This window comes from Vulpes lagopus, chromosome 21, assembly GCF_018345385.1.
Source record: "Vulpes lagopus strain Blue_001 chromosome 21, ASM1834538v1, whole genome shotgun sequence".
Classification (NCBI taxonomy): Eukaryota; Metazoa; Chordata; class Mammalia; order Carnivora; family Canidae; genus Vulpes; species Vulpes lagopus.
In genome coordinates, this window is record NC_054844.1 from 24,534,141 (window position 1) to 24,554,147 (window position 20,007).

Genomic DNA, 20,007 nt, shown 5'->3' on the forward strand with positions numbered 1-20,007 from the left:
GCTTTTGATCTTTAATTCTAAGTCTAATTATACAAGTGCATTTCTTACTCAACCTTGAATTCCTTTCACAAGTAGGTAAGGTATAAATAAATACAAAAATATCCAGTAGCTGGTTTCTCCATTACATTATTTAAAACATAATCTAATCCAGTAGAGGAGCCATCATGGTCCAACTATTCTCTAGTGTCCATAGAAGTCTCTGAAAGTTTACTCTGAAAACATAGTTGATGGATACCCCTCAAATTTTATAGATGAGAAAGGTGAAGTCACAGAAGTTGAGCGATGTCATCAGCTAACGGAGAAAATACAGCGTGCAAGGGGTGAATAATAGCTAAGCTATTTGTACGGTATTTTAGCCAACATGTTACTGAGCTACAAGTGCCTCTGTGAGCTGAAAAACGCAGCTGTGTTTTCTACTTTCTGCACTACAAGCAATAATAAAGATGAAGTAATTGTAAGTTAGTTAAAACCCTTCAAAGATATTAAAGATGGAAGTTATGTATCCAATTACAAACCCATCCTTCTGTTTCTACAAATAAAGTAAATGAAGCAATGCTGATTACTATATATTAGCATAAGAAAATAGAAGCCCCAAAGAGGTGAGTAGAGAAGTCTCTAAGGAAAAACATTTTAAGTAGTCTGAGTAATATATACACTTCATACCACTTCAGTATAAATTAAAATTTAGGCATTTAGAATATGTATATGCATATCCCTTAAAATGAATATAGCTCAAGGAATTGCAGCTATGAGATTAAATACTTAAGGAAAAGAAAACGGATGAATGAGGACTATCAGGACATCTAGCAAATTCTTTCAGCATGATATAACATAAAGAATCTTAGTCCAACAGGATGGCTATTCCTACTATGCTTTCTCTCTCTCTCCTGAAAGGAAAAAAAAGAGATACTGGATAGGGACAGGGTAACAACCCAAGTATCTAAAATATGGTAGGAAATGCTGTGTATTTTTCTGTATGGAAAAAAATATATAGAAGCCTCTCTGTCTGATAGCTCTAGTTTTCCTAAAAGACTTTGAATTCAGTGGATAAAGTTGAAATAAGAGCAGACATAAGGAGGAGCCAAAGACACAGCAAAGACCTTCTAAGTTGCTAGAATTCAGATTGATGCTCTAACAATTATGTCACTCAGAAATAAATACATATCTAGCAAACATGAAATGTTAAGCAGAAAAATAATTGCTTCCACTGAACTTGGCTTCATGATCCTTATACCAAACTAACAATTACAGAGTCCAATTTCAATCCATTTCCTGGATTGCATTTTTATTGCTCCCATTAACCATGAATTTGAGAGGTCATATAAATGGCAGTAACCCAAAGATTCTTTGTTGCTTGGTGAAAGATACGTAGGTGCCTATTAGAGGATTTAAATCTATTGTGTCAAGTATTTTTCCTCTAAGATATTCTTTGTGGAAAGTTTCCTTTCCTTTCCTTTCTTTCGTTCTTTCTTTCTTTTTTTTTAATGAGGCCTCCTGGGTACCTCAGATTTGGAGAATATTAAGTAGCCAAGACCTACACACATGAAACAAAGAACAATACTAGGATGATACACAGCATAAGCTGTTGTGAAAGTATGTATGCAGTTTTGAGTTGAACATAACAGATGGAAGAATTAATACAAAGAAAAGATCATTGTTGATTGGAATTCATCTAAGAAATGGGGTAGGTTGGTCTCAATTTGGGTCTTAGAAAAAGTAAGGAAGTACTAAAATGAGTTTTAAGAAAAGGAGGAGATATTTTATTAGTTCAGAGGTGGTATCAGGAACAAAAGTAAGAAAGTGCCTGGCATGAGGAAGATACTACAGGGCTCTATGTATGTAGGGTTTGCTGATATGATTGGTAGAGACCACTCTACTGAATTAAAAAGCCCATAGGAGTTCCATAAGAACGTTGACAGCCAGCATGCTAATATCAGTTTGGTAGGCCTTTCTTAATCTTACCTAGTGTTTGTATTACATAAAATTATTATCAGCCTGCATACATTATTGCAAGAAATTATTCCCCAAACTCTTCTTAAGTATCTACTATATGACAAGATATGTAGTTGGCATGAGATCAGAAAAAAATTTGTGCCTGTGCACACAGAATTTATACTCCAGTGGAAAAACTTATCATTAATTTTGATCAGGATTAAGGATGATAATGATAACAAGAAATTATCTTTACTTAGCTTTTTAATTCTAATACTTAAGTTATAAAGACTAAAGTTTTAGAGTATTTCATGTCCTAGTCATTCATTCCTTCATTTATTTTTCATTCATTCACATTTCATTCATGCAACATTTATTAGATGCCTATAATCAAGGTCTTCACAGTTATCAAACATGTTGACTTAACTCAGATTATTATAATTCATTTCATATAAAGACATTAGTAGATACCACACAAGAACCCTACAATAATCCCAAAAGAAGTTCCTTTCTTTAAAATATCTATAGCACGTTTTGGCAGAGGTTGTTGCCTCTGATGAAATGTTCTCCCCCTTCCTTCTATCCTTCAAGATTCAGTCCAAATGTCACCACATCCATGAACCCTCTCTTGACTCCTAGGGAACATGTGTCTCATGCATGCCGGTCTTGTGCACACCACCATTTTAGTAAAAGCATATTAATTGTAAGCTTCTGGATAGCATCTTTTTTTTTTTAAGAATTTATTTATTTATTTATTCATAAGACACACACACACACACGCACACACACACACACACACACAGAAAGAGAAAGGCAGAGACACAGGCAGAGGGAGAAGCAGGCTCCATGCAGGGAGCCCGATGTGGGACTCGATCCCGGGACTGTAGGATCAGGCCCTGGGCTGAAGGCGGTGCTAAACCGCTGAGCCACCCGGGCTGCACCTGGATAGCATCTTTATTCATCTTTCCATTTTAGCAAGTAAAACGATGCCTAAAGCAAGAGGTGCTCAAGAAATGTTCTTGAATGACTATCTTATAATAAATGAGCCTCAGATGCATTGTATATGATTATTATAATCGAGTGCTAATAGCTGGTTGTGGATCTAGCTACACAGGTCTTTTGTTCCTCTAAACATGTCAAGCTCATTACCACTTTCAAGCCACTTTTTGGGATGTCTTCCATACCTTTCCATTTCATACTGCTGACATTTGCTTTCTCACTTAAAGCAAGCTTCAATTTCAGCTCCTCTGAGAAAACCCTCCTAATCTCCAATCTACAAGAGCATTTCATAACTTTTCTAACACACCCAGTTCTCACTCACTGCAGGGCTTGTATCACTCTCTGCTGTCTTTCTGGTGGACTCTTCATTGCTCCCAGTCAGAATGCAAATTCCCTGAGTGATAATCTCTTGTTAATAGTCACTGCTGTACTCCTAATATCTAGCATAGTGCCTGGTATCTAGTAGGCACTCAAAAAATCCATGCAATTGAACAAAGAATAAATGAGAAATTTGGATCCTCTGGTCCATAAGTGGCAAACCATAGCTCATGAGCCACGTTCCACTTGCTGGTAAGTTTTGTTTGGATTGCTCAATGTTTTTAAAAATACCAAATGATTTGTCAACTTTTAAAAATTAAGAGATTTTACATTTTTCAAAAATTTCAAAATTCATATTTCTTTTGAAATATTGAAAGAAGTGGAAATCTAGGGCCTATAATCCAAATTGGAAAGTCAGCAGATGTGAGTAATGGCTGCCTACTATGGAAGAGGATCACCAGACTGTCCCAGCCTCACCTGCTCCCCCAGGGCTCATTCATATGCCCTGTCTGACCCTGAAAGTGGTCTGAATTTGGCCCTGACCTCTTCTGCTGAAGCTCTCTTTGTGACCTGTTCTCTACAGCACACTCATATGACTCCTATAAACCCTGCCTTCATGGACTTCTCTTACTACTATATCTGGAACTGCATCTTCACAGATAATTTAGCCCCAGAAATTACCTTAATATTTTTGCATTATGACATAGGAAGATCATATAATCAAATACTTAACTGAATTCATTATACACCAGAAGAAAATCTAGGTGAATGTTTAAGAGATCTCACTGGGGCAGGGACGCCTGGGTGGCTCAGTGGTTAAGCATCTGCCTTCAGCTCAGGTGTGATCCTAGAGTCCTGGGATCAAGTCCCACATCCAGCTCCCTGCATGGAGCCTGCTTCTCCCTCTGCCTATGTTTCTGTCTCTTTCTTTCTCTGTGTCTTTCATGAATAAATAAATTTAAAAAAATGTTTTTAAAAAGAGAGATCTCAATGGAGCAGAAGAAACCTATCATTAAAACATTAGAAAGCAATTAATCAGGAAGAAGTAGATATAACTACTATGACTAAGATTTGTTACTGTTAATTAAAATTCATGAACAAAAAAATGAACCCTCTCAGAAGAATGGATAAACACATTTTCAAATAACTCACACACACAAAATAGAAATACTAAATAACCTTAAAGAGACTATTTTGGGGCACCTGGATGACTCGGTTGAGTGTCAACTCTTGGTTTCAGCTCAGGTCATGATTTCATGGTCGTGAGATCACCCCATGTCGGGCTCCATACTCAGTAGGGAGTCTGCTTGAGGTTCTTTTCCTCTGCCCCTTCCCCCACTTACTCCCTCTCTCTCAAAAATAAAAAAAAAGAGTCCATTTTACTGGTAATAAAAAAAAAGTTAATTAAAATGAGGTCTCCTTTTATCTATAATTCATTAATTCATTTAACAGACATTTGTGAAGTGGTCACTATTTCCAAATACTATAAGTTTGGCAAAGATTTTTTTAAATAGTAGCAATTTTAGGATTCAGTAAGATTAGTACCAACACACATTGTGGAAAACAATTTTCTGATATGCATCAAGAACCATAAAATAGTTACTATCCTGTGACCTAGTAATTAAACTTCTTGGAAAGTTTCCTCCTAGGGAAATAATCAGTGTAGTAGACAAAGATTAATGTATAAGGATGTTAATCATAGCATAATTTATAATATCAAAAGCATTAGAAATCTAATGTCCAACAATAGGAGTGATTAAATGAATTATGGTACATTCAAATGATGAATGATTATGCAGACATTAAAATTATGTTTTCAAAGACCATTTAGTGACATAGGGAAATTCTCATGAAAAAAATTTAAAAACCTGTATTTTAAAAATAATTTCAGATGGCCAATTAAAGTGATCCATTCTTTCTTGCCTTATGAGCCAGGAGTTAGTTTTGCTTTCCGTAAGCTTGCTAATTAATAGTCCTTTCCATATACATCTCAATTTTGGTAGGTATTTCCATATACATCTCAATTCTGGTAGGTCTTAAAAAAAATGAAGGGTCTTATATGTTCACTGAAGCATTTTTCACAATAGTCAAGATATGGAAACAATCCAAGTGCCATCATTGGATGATGCATAAAGAAGATGTATGTGTGTGTGTGTGTGTGTGTGTATGTGTGTGTGTAATGGAATATTGCTTAGGTATGAGGAAGAAGGAAATCCTGCTGTTTGCAACAACTCGGATGGACTTTAAGGACATTATGCTAAGTGAAATAAGCCAGAGAAAGACAAATACCATATGATCTTTTATATGTGGAATCTAAAAATAGGAAGACAGAGAAACAGAGAGTAGAATGATGGTAACCAGGGGTTAGAGTGTGGGAGAAATGGGGAGATTTCGGTCAAAGGGTATATGCCTCCAGTTATGAGACTTATAAGTTCTGGGGATCTACTGCACAGCATGGTGACTATAGCTAATAATACTGTAATCATATACTTGAATATTACCAAGAGAGTACATCTTAAATGTTCTCACCAAAAAGGAAATGATGATGCAATGAGATGAAACTAATGCTATGGTGGTGATGATTTTGCAATATATAAATGTGTGAAATCAACACATTATGACCTTAAACATACACAATATTATGTGTCAATTATATCAATAAAGCTGGGAGAAAATAAAATGTTTTTCAGAGAGAAAAACAGAAATTGCAAAAAAGCATATGTTTAATACATGTTAAACATAATACAAAGTACTGAAGAATGTCCTAGATTGCAGGCGGTTGAGTATTCTATGGAAAGACAGGAATAAAGAGAAGGAACAGTATGAAAGCAAGGTATAAAAGAATAAGATCACGGCAGAAAGAGGAGGCAGAGATGTGTAAGGAGAACATGCGGAGGACAGAAAATCAAATAGGACACATAGCTGAATTTTAAGGAAATGTTCTGCACGCCCTATAGTATTAGAACTTAAGAAATTCCCTTTTTGATGTATTTATAGTTTTATGTAGATCAGACGAGACACTTACAAGAAGCAATATTTGTTTCTTGTAACACCAACCACAGGAAGGGCCAAAAAGGATGTCATGGTAGAAAAAGCAGAACTACCTCACTACCATGAAAAGAATAACAACAAAAATTGAAAGTCTGAGTGCACCAAAATAAACCGTCTGCACAAAAGATGATTATAGTAAAACAAGGAGGAAGTTAAACCTTGGTTTTGGAATTACTGGACTGTGCAAAGGCAGAAGCCAATCTGCATGGTCATCAGCATTCAGTAGACAAATAATTCTCACATTCACAATGAAAGCAGCAGGGTGGGCTTGACCGCACCCTGGGAGCACAGCTATGCGGCTGCTCCTGAAGCCAAGTGCACGGCGCCTACCCTCTGCGTTTGTGCTTCGCTGTGGGAGCTGTTTGGACAAGCAATTCATAAGGGACTCAGCAACCATGGTTGGCCTCCCAAGAAACCAAATATAACATGCCGGCCTAGACAAAGCCAAAGGAGTCACTCGTGAAAAGATCAAAAAAGCACAGTTCGGCTCTCTTCTATGAGTGAAAACTGAATTTTTTATATACATAAAAAAGGTGGGAGGAGTCACTGAAGAGAATATATCTAAAAGTAATAAGGTAACAAGGTTCTGTGTCACTCTAAGAAAATAGACAGCTGCTTAACTCCACACTGTCAGTTACATACACCATTCCATACATTTTGCCATTCCTACCTCCTTTTGAGTTCCTACAAGAATGCACATGGACTCGCATTTCATACTTATTCTTACAATTTAATCACAAGGCTTAGAGTGTTCGGCAATTCAGAATCCCCTTCTTCCTGATAAGCAATCTGATGTACTCTCTCTTCTTGAAGTGTGGCTTCTTTTATATATCTCTAGATTATACCATCCCAGCTCTGAAAACTATTGTTTTTTCAACATTTTGGTTTTGCAAAATTAAGAAACCTGTATATTTCCATTCAAGACATTTCACATCCATAATCTTATCTATTTCAGTAAATTGTATCCTCTTGTTTTTGTTTTTTGTTTTTTGTTTTTTTACTACTTCTGAATTCCCACTCCTTGGATTTGGGCAACCCCATAATCATCTGAATCTAATCTAATCTCTCCAAGCACTGTCATAAACTTAAACCCATCAAGATCATTGGCCCTTAGGCCACCTGTGTTTTTAACTTCTTTCATATGTCACATCATTATCTTTCATTCTATGACCAGCACTAGCATTCTTTATCCTCATTCTCCATTCTTCTCAACATCCTCCATAGTCTCTTTTTAGAATCAAAATATTCTTTGCTCTTATACTTAGTCTGCTTAAAAATGAACGGACCTAAAAAGTCTTTTCTTGACCTTGACGTTTTTCCTGTTCCACATATTGTACTGGTAATCTGAGATTGCATTTTTAAACCTCCTCTTCATGAGCAATAAATAAGATGTTGATTGGCTCAAACATTTGCCACTCCACCGATTCCAAGGCTGACTTAGCTGGGCTGGTTGTTCATTTCCTGCTGAAAGGCTGCAGGGTCAGGACTTGTTCGTGTAGCTGCTCACTCGTGCAAGAGGGGACAGCCTCCCAAGACAGAGCAGGACTAGCTTTTAGTCGAGAACACATGGGTGGCTGAATTCCCCTACTTCCTTCGTCTAAAATTTTCACTGCTCACTCTAGCCCTCTCTTCCTTGTTGTTTTCCTTCCACAACGCTACAGCTTCTGAAATAACTCCCTTGCCCATGTAGATGCTAGGCCATCAGTTTCTCTCTTCCTCCTAGAAGCCAAATCGATTTTTATTTTCAGCCTGTGATTTTTTTTTCTTCCCACTTACATTCGATCTTTAGTCATTCCTTTCCTAGATATGTTGACTCAACTCCTGTCACTTGAGTTTCTCTCTCTAAAACGATAGCCTGGGCGGCTCAGTTGGTTAAGCATGTGCCTTCGGCTCAGGTCATGATTTAGGGTCCTGGGATGGAACCCCACATCGTAATAGAGCTCCTTGCTCAGTGGGGAGTCTGCTTCTCCCTCTCCCCGCCCCATTTGTGCTCAATCTCTCTCTCTCTCTCAAATAAATCTTTAAAAAAACAAATGAAAATAAAATGACACCTTTTCTACCTCCTAAATCTCTGTGTCTACTTCCTCCAACCTGTCCCTCATTCTGGCTTTCAGTTCCTCAATACCTAAAATTCTCTTTTATCTTTCTAGCTATAACCTATCAGCCTTTAATCTGTTTCTGGTCTTATATATGCATTTTGCTATGCAATGAGAGACTCAAAGATCTTCTCAGTAATCAAACCGTATTAAAAAACCAGAGCAGTTTCTTTTGTTAATATATTCTAGAATCGTACTCCTTCCTGGAATCTTTTGTAGAAATCACACTGGCATTTACATACATTACACAGTTATACAGAGAAGACGAGAGCAAGAAGTGTCTAAAGAGCAACCTCTTAACACTTTAAACTGATACAGTGTTCATTATATCTCAATAAAAGTGGAAAACTAAAAAAGTCAGAATAAATAAATGTACTTTATATCTAATAATGTTCAATTAACTGGCAGCTGTAAGGGGAAGAAGGAAGAGAGAGAAGTGGACAACGTGAGAAAATGACTAGAAAGAAAGGCTGGGAAAGTCTACAACGTTTTGACTGTAACCTGTAAAAAGGAAGGAGTTATTATGCACAAAAATCAAATTGGCACTGTACATTTAAAATTTTTAACTTCTAAACAAATCTGCATTAGAAGATGCAAATTTATTCATGTTAATAAAATTGAATTCCTCAAACAACACTTAACAAGTGCCTGTTTTCATTAAGTACTATAGAATGGAAATAGGTCCTCTAAAAGGATTTAAAATTTAGCCTCATATCTGCTAGACAGTCAATGGAAACCAATCAGAAGCTACTGCTTTTAGTTTCTGTATGAAGCATGCCAACCTACAACTCAGAAGCCTGAAGCCATCTGTAAAGGTTGATCCCAATTAGACCAAATGTACCCCCTTACTTCACACTCTATCTTTTCAGTTAGCTTCTCCTCCTCTCTCCTTCAAGCTTCCATTTGCTGCCATGGCTTTCCTATTTCTCAGGCTCTGACCTGGGAGTGTGTCTTTTCTCCTGGTCCAGCAGTTTTTGGTGGCAAGTATCATTTTCTGTGAATCAGCACCTAGCCTAGCTCTAAGAATACACTTGGGTATTGGGGGAGCATTTCCTCCTCCTTGGGTCAGAGCAAGGGGACAGGTGCTGAATAAATGAAGGGACCAGAATTAGAAAATATACCAAGCCATAACACAAAGCACAATTGATAAGATGAGCAATAAATAAGATATAAAATGTGACACCTGATGGGCCAGAATATAGATATTGTGTCCAACGTCTTTTGGGGAAACACCATCATCTCCACCCTCGTCATCCCCATGGTCACATTCCAATCCTTGGTTATAGGCATTCTTCATCACATCCACCTATCAAAAAAAAAAAAAAGTTTGAAATGCCACAAATAGGCATTTTACATTGTTCACAAGGTAAAAACTGGAACACTTCCTAAGACTTAAAAGTATAAAAGAACTACAAATGAAAATGGCCTTGGAAACCATCTTTATTTAAATGAACATGAAAGTATTATCCTACAGTATTTTCTATCTTCCTGGAGAAATTTTTTGCTTCGATGTCTGTTGACAATGCCAAATTTCCCATGCATTAGGAGACTCTGGAACCCTGATAACCATCCAGGACTTATTAAGCACCCACTAGGTAACAGGGACAAGTGGTGCTGGACATCACCCTCTGTGCTGAGGACCCAAATATGATACAGTATGTGTCCTCAGGGAACTTATCATCCGGTGAAGAGTCAACACATCAAGAGGTAAACAAAATAGTACTATAGCAGCACTAAGTGAGCACAGAGCAGGGGCATGAACTCAGGCAAGAGACTGATGATGGGCCAGAGGGAGGAAGGTGGATGATGAGATAAAGGTGTTGGAGGCAGAGGAGATAGTGTTTTCCAAGGACTGTTGTACAGTGCTATTGTTGAAAGAACAGGTAAGTTGTTGCCCCATTTAATCATAAGAATAGAGAATTTCTTGCTTTTCTTAGCCCACTGCCCTACAGATACAAGGCTCCCAGTAAATATATGTTAAATAAAACTGCATCTTACATTTCTCTTTATCTGCCCTCCTCAATTCCATTTTCTTACTATGAAAGAGAGAGACTAAAGGAGTACCTCCTATTGGATTGCCCGTGGTACCAACAGTGGTGCTCATAAGACTGGGACTTAGTCATGGGGCCACTGAGTGATATAGTTTGAGTATTACCTCAATGCTTTTGAAACCCAATGCTTTCAAGGCAAAAAAAAAAAAAAAAAAAAGAGTAAGAGAGACAGAGACAAACCAAGAAACAGATGGTTATCAGAGGCGAGATGGGTTGGGGGATGAGATGAAATAGGTGATGGGGATTAAGGAGGGCACTTGTGATGAGCCTTAGGTGATGTATGGAATTGTTGAATTACTATATTGTGTACCTGAAACTAATGTAACACTGTATGTTAATAAGGATGGAATTCAAATGAAAGAAACTCAATGTTTTTAAACATGCTGAAACTACTTCATGATTTCCATATATGTGAGGAGGAAAATATAACTTCTACAATAAGAAGACACATTAATGATCTCTGTGGAACTCCATCAAATCTTCATATAATTTCCTTTAGGCCAAGCCTGGTGCAACATTTCCCTGATAGACACAAGTACAAAAGGTACTGGTTTTATTTTTATTATTCAGAAAGAGGTATAAATATAATTTTTGAGCAGTACATCTTTTTACACCCCTTTCTCATATATTCCAATACACAAATTAAAGCAAACTTATTTTTTCTGGCAAAAAGAATTTTCAGATAGTTTAATAGACTGTGACAATCTGATTAAGAAAAGTACTTAGAGTGGATAAAAACCAATGAAGTAAGGACCCAAATCACACAGACCTTTGCCATCATGGGATCTTCTGAGTTCCCTGGAAAAGTAACCTGGAAAGGTTGTGATATGCCATTATACCCTGGTAGAGCAGTAAAAGCCACTAGACCTTTTTCCTGACATGCATACTATAAACGTCCCTTTTAGGATGAACCTTATTAATACAGTTTCAAAAGTTTTCTAAAAAAATAAAAATAAAAATAAAAACAAAACAAAAAAAACACAAAAGTTTTCTTACCAGTTCCCTGGGTCTCATGTTAAAAAGAATTCTTTCCGCATTCTCGCTGTCATGTCTGCTTTCCATAATAGCCAACAAAAGCTTAGAGGCATTGTTCTAGAGACACGGATTGAGTTAATGCACATAGATAGCCTATTTCATGGATTAACAATCCCTGCACTTGTTTCATTTGACATTTCTAGGACCATTTTTAAAAAAACAAGCAAAATTTTAAACTGCTAATTTAAAAAAAATAAACTGCTAATTTTCATTTGGCTAATTAACATTTTAATAGACTGTTTCATTTCATTGTCAACACAAATAAAAATAATGAATCATGAAAGATATGTTATTAAGAATATTTTAAATATTGGTGAAAGGATGTTTTAAATAAAAAAATTGACCTTATATGTAATGCATTAAAATATAATATTTTCCATCACCGTTTTCTAAATAGACATTGCCATGATACCATTTTAACAAGAGAGTAAGGTGAACCAGAATCAATGTTGTATTTTATAGAAATGGTATATAATTTAAAGAACTTAGCACAATTGAATTTCACATGAAACATGAATACATATTAGCATATCAAAATTTTAAGTAAATCTGAGCAATAATTACTGAGAATTAATCTATTAAAATATTAAAATTAAAATCTATTAAAATATTAAGTAAATCTGAGCAATAATTACTGAGAATTAGTCTATTAAAATATTAAAATTAAAATCTATTAAAATATTAAAAATTTTAAATTCATGAGTTAGAAGTAAATTATAAACTTATTGATAATAGCTTACTGGTCTCTATGGCAGTAGACATGCAACATCTTTTACCATCTGGGTTATAGAAGAGTAATATTTTCTATTTTGTTTAATAGAGACTAAAAATAGTTCACGTTGTCTTTGATGTTTCCAGTTTGGTTTATAAGTATATATTCTCAAACATTTAACTTGCAGACGCCAAAAATGCTTCTGATATAGTTGACTTATAATCCAAAGAATTACAGAAGGTCTTACTACACAAAGCACAATACCCTTAACATTTGGAAAGATATTTCTTTACACTGTTTTCAATAGCACCGGCTCAGAATTATGGCAAACAGTGAAATGATAAAAACCACCTGGGAGATATTTCTATAGTGTTTTTGCAATATTTATTTAGATAGAAATCTCAAGCTCCACACACAATCTTTGATAGGAGCATAAGAGAAGTAAAGTCAAATGGCTTTAAGATGTTTCTCAGTGACTCAAAATTAACATTTTGTAGGATAAAAACATCAACTGAATCAATGTTTGATGTATGTAGACAATCACCACATAAATATGTTAAATTTGTACAAATTATTTTTAATGGGTATTTTAATACCAAGTTCTAGCCAATTATTTTTTCCTTCAGAAGTGCAGCCTAAAGACTATCTTTAAATGACTAATATTAGTAGTAATGATGTCTGACAGTGATGGGTGCAATGTGACTGACTCATCCTGAAAAAAAAAAGTTAGTAATTTATAAGGGAAGTGGCTTTATTTTTTCTGGTACATTTTCAATTTTTGCAGATTTGTACCAATCCTAAAATCCATTTTTAGGATCTAGCATCCCATACAAACATACCTAAAAAAATAACGTTCCAAGATTAGTGGAGAGCTTAAATCCTTAGAGCAATCTGAACTGACCCAACAGAATTCAAAGCTAAAACCTAGGCAACACTAACAGTATTGTCTAATGAACCTCACTTAACAGGCCCAATACATAATAGCTTCAAAATACATCCAATTTCAGAATACCATTGGCAATATCATTTTTTCCAACCAATCTTTTTACACTATGTTGGAAGAATAGGAATCTTGTAAATGACCTGAAATCTGAGTCAAATTGAAAGTACAAGAGCCTATGTACACTAAGAAATCAAACGTGTGTGTCAGTATTAACAGATTTCTTCCAAAGGAAGTGAGAGATCTTAAAAAAAAAAAACAAAAACCAAACTACCTATTTACAAATTTAACACTGTAAAGTCACAGAGCAGTCATGAAATGTAAATTAAAAGTTAAAGGGCAAGACATATGCATGAAAAAAATGCATAAACCTTCACAGTAAATAGAGTATATAGAGTTAAGGATACTTAAAACTATAAATGAAATTATAAATGATTAAGTAACTGAATTTAAGGAAGTATGAATGATACAAAATAAACCTTAATTTAGCATTTTGTGATATACATACTCTATAATGTTATGGAGAATTTATAGTTAAAAAGCATTCTACCCATGGACACTCCCTAAAATATGTCAATAGATATTACTCTGCCTCAGACTGCATTATATACAAAGCTTCATGGATCGTTTAGAAAACTTCACATGCATTGTTCTTTAAGCGTAAGACTATATTTTATATGTTTCAAGTCAAATCCATTCATCTGGTATTTTATATATACCTTGATTTAGCCAACATCACATTTTGAAAAGATTTGCATAAATAGTGGTTAGTAACAAATGAAATTTTAAGTAATCCTTTCTCAAATAATTTTCATTTGAATAGCTAAAAAAAAAAAAATCTATGTAATATTAAGTAATACCCTAACATTTAGTTTTTTACATGGGTCTGGATCTGTAAATAATCTGTATGCCTATATTCTGTTTATTTTTTCTAATACTTTGTTTTAAATTGATGAACCACAGGGCTCCTGGGTAGCTCAGTAGGTTAAGCAGCTGACTCTTGGGTTCAGTTCAGGTCATTGTCTCAGGGTCATGGGATCAAGTCCCAAGCCTGGCTCTGCACTCAGTGGGGAGTCTGCTTGTGATTCTCTTTCCCTCCCTCTATCTCTACCTCTCCCTTACCTACCATACATGCTGTCTCTCTAATTAAAATAAATAAATAAATAAATAAATAAATAAATAAATAAATAAATACTAAAAAAAGAATAACTCAGTATTTCCCCCCATTAAGTTATATCAGTTAAAAATGAGATTTAAAGGTACAGTCTTTAGACAAATAAAGGATTTAAAAAGCCACAGGCCAAGCCTTCTATATGTTATTTATAAATTATGATTAAAAATGAATTTAAGATAAAATAAACATTTTTCTAGAAACTCAACCTAAGTTGTCTGGCATAGGCCTAGCCTGGCTTCACTAACAAAAGCATGATTCTAGTGAGGAAAAGGACACAAGTTCAATCTATATAAGGATCACCTTCATTCTATTCTATGAATAGAAAGACCCAAGGCTTATACATATTGCCAATGAAAACAGTAAAAATAAAAATTCATCTTGTCTATGAAAAGAAACATTTCCTGTTAATCTTCACATAAGTAGGAAATACGTGCATTCATTATATATCTAAATCTATAATTAGAAACAAAATTATAAAAATATCATTCTTATTCTTTTTTGCCATATATTTACCTATACAAAGTTTAATTTAATTATATTTGCTAGGGGCACCTGGGTGGCTCAGTCGGTTAAATGTCTGACTCTGATTTTAACTGAAGTCGTGATCTTAGGGTCATGAGACGGAGCCACCATATGGGCTCTTATGCTCAGCCTGGAGCCTGCTTAAGATTCTCTCTGTCCATCCCTCTGCACCCCCACTTCTACTTGTGTGTGTGCGTTCTCTCTCTCAAAAAAAAAATTGCTGTGATATTAGATTGACCTGCCTTTACAGAAAAATTGTATTTAACCAATGATTTTATTTTACCCCTTTAACACTAAACACAGTAATGTAGTCTTTAATAATTCATCTGTATTGATTATCATGTCTTTGGATTTGGGATTTATATAGCCTCTTGTATATATTCATTATTTCCATTTAAACAAAAAGTTGAAGAAATTTTTTTTAAATGTCATTTTCTTCCTGAACTCTGATAAATGGAACTACTGGGAAGTATGTGCATGGCTTAGGTTAAAGTAGCTTCTCAAAGGGAGTGTGAAAATCCCTTATAGTATTTGGCAAAAAATAAGATTCTGATGTAAAAGAAACAACTTTTAGAAAGAAGAGAGCCATAAAACTAAAATGTAGCCCTTCTTTTACATAGTCTAATTCACGGTGACTTGCTAGCTAGAATTCTGTAGCCAAGATGAATTAAAAATATATGGCATAATGAATGTTTAACAACTTTTTTCTTCTATATCATAAAAAAATATAAAATAAAAACAAAGAGAAGTAGTGAAACAAAGTGGCTACTTAAAAGAACTTTCAGTAAAGTATCCAACTGAACATTACCTCAAAGCTTATTGCACATTTATTAAGGATTTAGTGCACATTGTACTTTCACTATTCCTTTCTGTCAATTCATTAGCTGAATAGGTGATAATACCTGGGTTTTTATAAGAGCTACTTGAAGATTCAGAGTCAATTCTGAAAGGAAGTTTTATATAGAAAATGTCACTTTCCCCCCCTGAAAAGTGGATTTACTCTACCTTTAGCTGGAGCACCAGATCCATTCGATATTTACCAAGAGGGTTTATGTCATTTAGAATCAAAGCAATGATGATATCAATCCCATTTGATTCATGAGTAGCAATACATGTCTAGAAAATAAAATGTTCATAAAACAATATTTATTTACAACATAAAAGCACTAGAAATCATCTGCCATAAAATAGCAGTCACCTTAGTTTTTTGACCTTTAAAACATAATTGAGATTTAACTTTGAGATTAAGCCAAGGGTTTAAATTTGACTTATTCTTTCATAACAATTCTTTTAATTGATTAATATTGATTAAATGGCTTTGAATGCAGAGCGCTCAAAGAGACAATGTGTGCAAACAAGTATCTTTTAAAATGAACTATTTTTTATAGAATTTGAAAGAATTTCAAAAATTTAGTTAAATATTCTTTCAGACAATAAATTATAATATGCCCTCCAATAGAGGAGTGCCTTAAATTTAGAATTTTAAGATCTGATCTCCCCTGGCTAGGAGAATATTCCCATTTATGAAAGGAGTGTTCACTGTGTGCCTGAGGCTTGTAAATCAATGCTATTGGCAATGATGTAGCGTATCAGTTTAGCCACTACCTAATGCTAAGTGAGTCACAAACAAAGCTGCTGAACCCTCTGGGTAGGAGCAGACAAGGAATACAAGCACTTTCTGATGTCTTAGGGACATCCATCAATTATGGGGTTTGGGGACAAGTTCTGCAGATTCCTTAAACTGACCGATTTATAGAGGGACTTCACTTGGGAAGAGTTTATAAAACATCCTGAGAGATAAATATTAGTATTTTGAAGGTTGGGATCTATTGTGCCAAGATCCTGAACTTAATTCAATGTATAGAACTTGGAAATCAAGAACTGGTGGGTTAGAATTTGTGGAACTACACATTACAATGCAGCACCCAGTGTCAAGGGGTTTGAAAAATGGAAATGCAGGTGAGTTAAATGAGAAAAAGTAAACTCAAGGTAACTCTGAAATGACTGTTATCTTTCAGAATGGGCTTTACTTCTCCCTTTGCAGAAAAATTGTTTTACTCCCCTGACACAAAAGAAAGGTGTCTTCCATCTATCTTCTACATTTCCTGAGTTGATCATTAAGACACTTGCGAGACTTGGAGGGAATAATTTGCAGATCATTTCTGGAATTTTCTGGCAACATTCTTCTCTCCCACACAGTTTCAGGGGGGAGGTTCAAAGTAAGTATATTTTTAGAGTATGTGGGATTCCTGTTTATTATGATTACTTATTACTGTCTTATTTTATTATTAGTTTTTACTTCTAGAGCTTACCTGACTTAGTAAATTATTTTCAAAACTCAATTTCATCCTTTTATAAGACCAGAAGTGGGGAATATGTGTTTGATATTATAGATACACATGTTTTTTACCAACAATGAAACCAAGTCTCCAAATTTGTATTATTTTTCCTTAACTTTAAATCAACAGTTAGGTTTTCTTTTATCATTACCCTAGGAGACTGAAATATAATATAGGAAAATCCAAGTCAAATTCTGCAAACTCCTTTACCAGGTAACATGCAAATTACAGAGGGGGAAAAGCATCTTCATAACAAATTTTTTATGTCCAGCAATTTTTGAGTTTTTATCCTACATACCTATGTATGCATATGTGTGTACATGTTTATACATATATATATGTCCTATGTCATAATTTGCAATAGAAAAGCAGCATAGTTGTTCTTTTTTCACACTTCTTTGTTATGCACTGATGTTTGGTCTCAATGGCTTCTTTAGAATGTATGCCCAGAAATGTTTACCACTTGAAAGCTCTTTCTTCCAGAGTGAACCCATGTTTGCAATGGTAGCCCCATAACACTGAAGTGGGTGTGAACAGCCAATTAATAAACTCTAATGTGGCTTCCCTCCCCTTACTAGCTCAAGGGTCTTGTCTCCTACTCCCACAATGTTTCCTGGATATCCAAGAAAATGGAAACAGGCAAACATTCTGGAAGAGAGAGGTGAAGTTTTACTCTTGAAAATGTAATACAGTCAAAAGAGCACTCTATCTGGACTCAATAAAAAATCCTGAATTTTAAAAATGACTCTACAGTTTACTGATTGTGTCACTCTGATAACTGTGGAAATCACTTATCTCAGAGTCAGAACCTACTCATCCACAAAATGGGAGCAATGAGACCTATTTCATAATTTTCACAAGTTCACTGTGAGTATAAAGGAGATAATATATATTCTACACTACTGTGGAGTGAAAGAAGCCAAAGGGAGTGTATTCCACAAATCCTGGGAAAGAATCACTAAAGATGAAAATTAAGCAATGGTGAAGAAACACATTTTATTCTTTTCAGTAGGTCTGATTTTTATCTTGGACATTTTCATGGGAATATTCTTTTACGATGAAATTAAATAAAAATAGGGCATAATATTTGCTAGTCAAGAATTCAGTCTTTGTAGGTTTCGTGAGAACAGTAAAATTATCTGGCAAAGCAAGAAGAAAGATCTTTTAAATGTAGACAAAGCATGGCTCCTTTACCAGTTTGATCCTTTTGCTAATTAGTCATGAATACTTTTGCGTGAAGAACTGCTTTCACGGTTACCTGATTTTCATGGCATGGGCCCTGGCAGTACTCCGTCAAGCTCTCCAGAGTCTGGTTGACCAGCACTACGTTCTTCTCATTGATGTAGAGACCCAACAAACCCAGGCCACCCGTGGTACTTCCACAAATGCAGTCCAAAAACTGAAGGGTCTCACAGACGAGGTTATAATTTGTTTTGTTGTTTTGATTCCTCAAGAAGTTCTGAAGGCAAAAGAAAATATACCTGAGCAGTTAAAAGAAATCACTGGCTAATTGGTTTCAGCTCTGTCACTGTGTGTTTTTCTAACTCAAAAATATCCCCATGGCAATGTGGAATGGAATTACTCTTTATAAGAAAGCGTTCACATTTATTAAATTTCCCCTAGGTTTAAGAAAAAAGAGTCTTTTTTCCTCAAGAATCTAAATTTATCAGTATAGTTCATAACAAACATTTCTCAATGTCATTATCTTAAAACTATATGGAAAAAATTAGTAGAAAAATGAAAAGGAAAAATGAAACTAGAAAGAAGTTCATCAGGACAGAGGCGATCAAATTTTCAAGTAAATGATCCCTTATAAACAGTGAAGCTTCACACAGTAAATGATACAACCATATGGAGGGCAGCTTAGAAGCACCTATTAAAATATTCAGTTAATCTACTGTTCCACTTCCTAAGTTATTGTATGTGTATATATACGATGCACACACACACACATATACAGAAGACTACAAAAAGGTTCACTGCACACTGCTTATAATAGCAAACATTGGAAACCACCCATACCTATCATAATGTGACCGGTTTAACAAATAATAGTACATTCAAATGCTAGAAAACTGCAAAGCTATACAAATAAAGTACTTCAATATGTACCAATAGAAACAAAATCTAGTAATAAGTAATTTAGTAACAAGATATATTCCTAAATTAAGATAACATATTTTATTGTAATATATCTATATGTAGTAAATATATCTATATATAGCAATATATCTTATCAATAAATTGCTAAAAGATATATATTACTAAATGAGATATTACTAAATAATTTAGTAATTAATTGAAGAATATTACATAATCTTAGTTTTTTACAAAGAGTGTATGTGTACAGATCAATATGTTTCTATGTGCATAAGAATTCCTATAAGGAAGTATGACTTCTTAACAGTAATTTCTTTGGAGGAATAAATCTAGTGAAAGGGTAAGCGTAGAGGGAAACCTTCATTTGTATTTATTACCTATTTTTATTAATTTAATTTATTATTTAATTTGCTTATTTGAATTTATTTCTACTATTTACTTTCTTTTATTTTTTTAATTTTTTTCCAGTTTTATATTGTGGCAAAATACATATAAAATTTACCATCTTGAATCTCTTTAAGATCACAGTTCAGTGGCATTGAATATATTCAGAATGTTGAGCTACAATCACCATCATCCAATTCTAGAACTCTTTCCATTGTAAAACTAAAATTCTATACCTATTAACAACTCCTCATTCTCCCCTCCCCCTGGCAACCACTACTCTAATTTCTGTCTCTATCATTTTGACTACTCTAAATATGTCATATAAATAGAATCACACAGTATTTGTCTTTT

General features: G+C 34.6%; 1 protein-coding gene across 5 annotated transcripts in view; it reads right to left on the reverse strand.

Annotated features, from left to right (window-relative positions):
- The window catches only part of ITPR2 (inositol 1,4,5-trisphosphate receptor type 2), a 471,510-nt gene that overhangs the window by 129,070 nt on the left and 322,433 nt on the right, over positions 1–20,007 (reverse strand). For all 5 annotated transcript variants that reach the window (XM_041735326.1, XM_041735324.1, XM_041735322.1 and 2 more), the window contains 4 exons: positions 18,428–18,628; positions 15,836–15,946; positions 11,444–11,539; positions 9,580–9,702 (listed from right to left, as the gene is read on the reverse strand). In XM_041735326.1, coding sequence (XP_041591260.1) covers positions 9,580–9,702; positions 11,444–11,539; positions 15,836–15,946; positions 18,428–18,628 — 531 coding nt within the window. The remainder of the gene's footprint in view (positions 1–9,579; positions 9,703–11,443; positions 11,540–15,835; positions 15,947–18,427; positions 18,629–20,007) is intronic.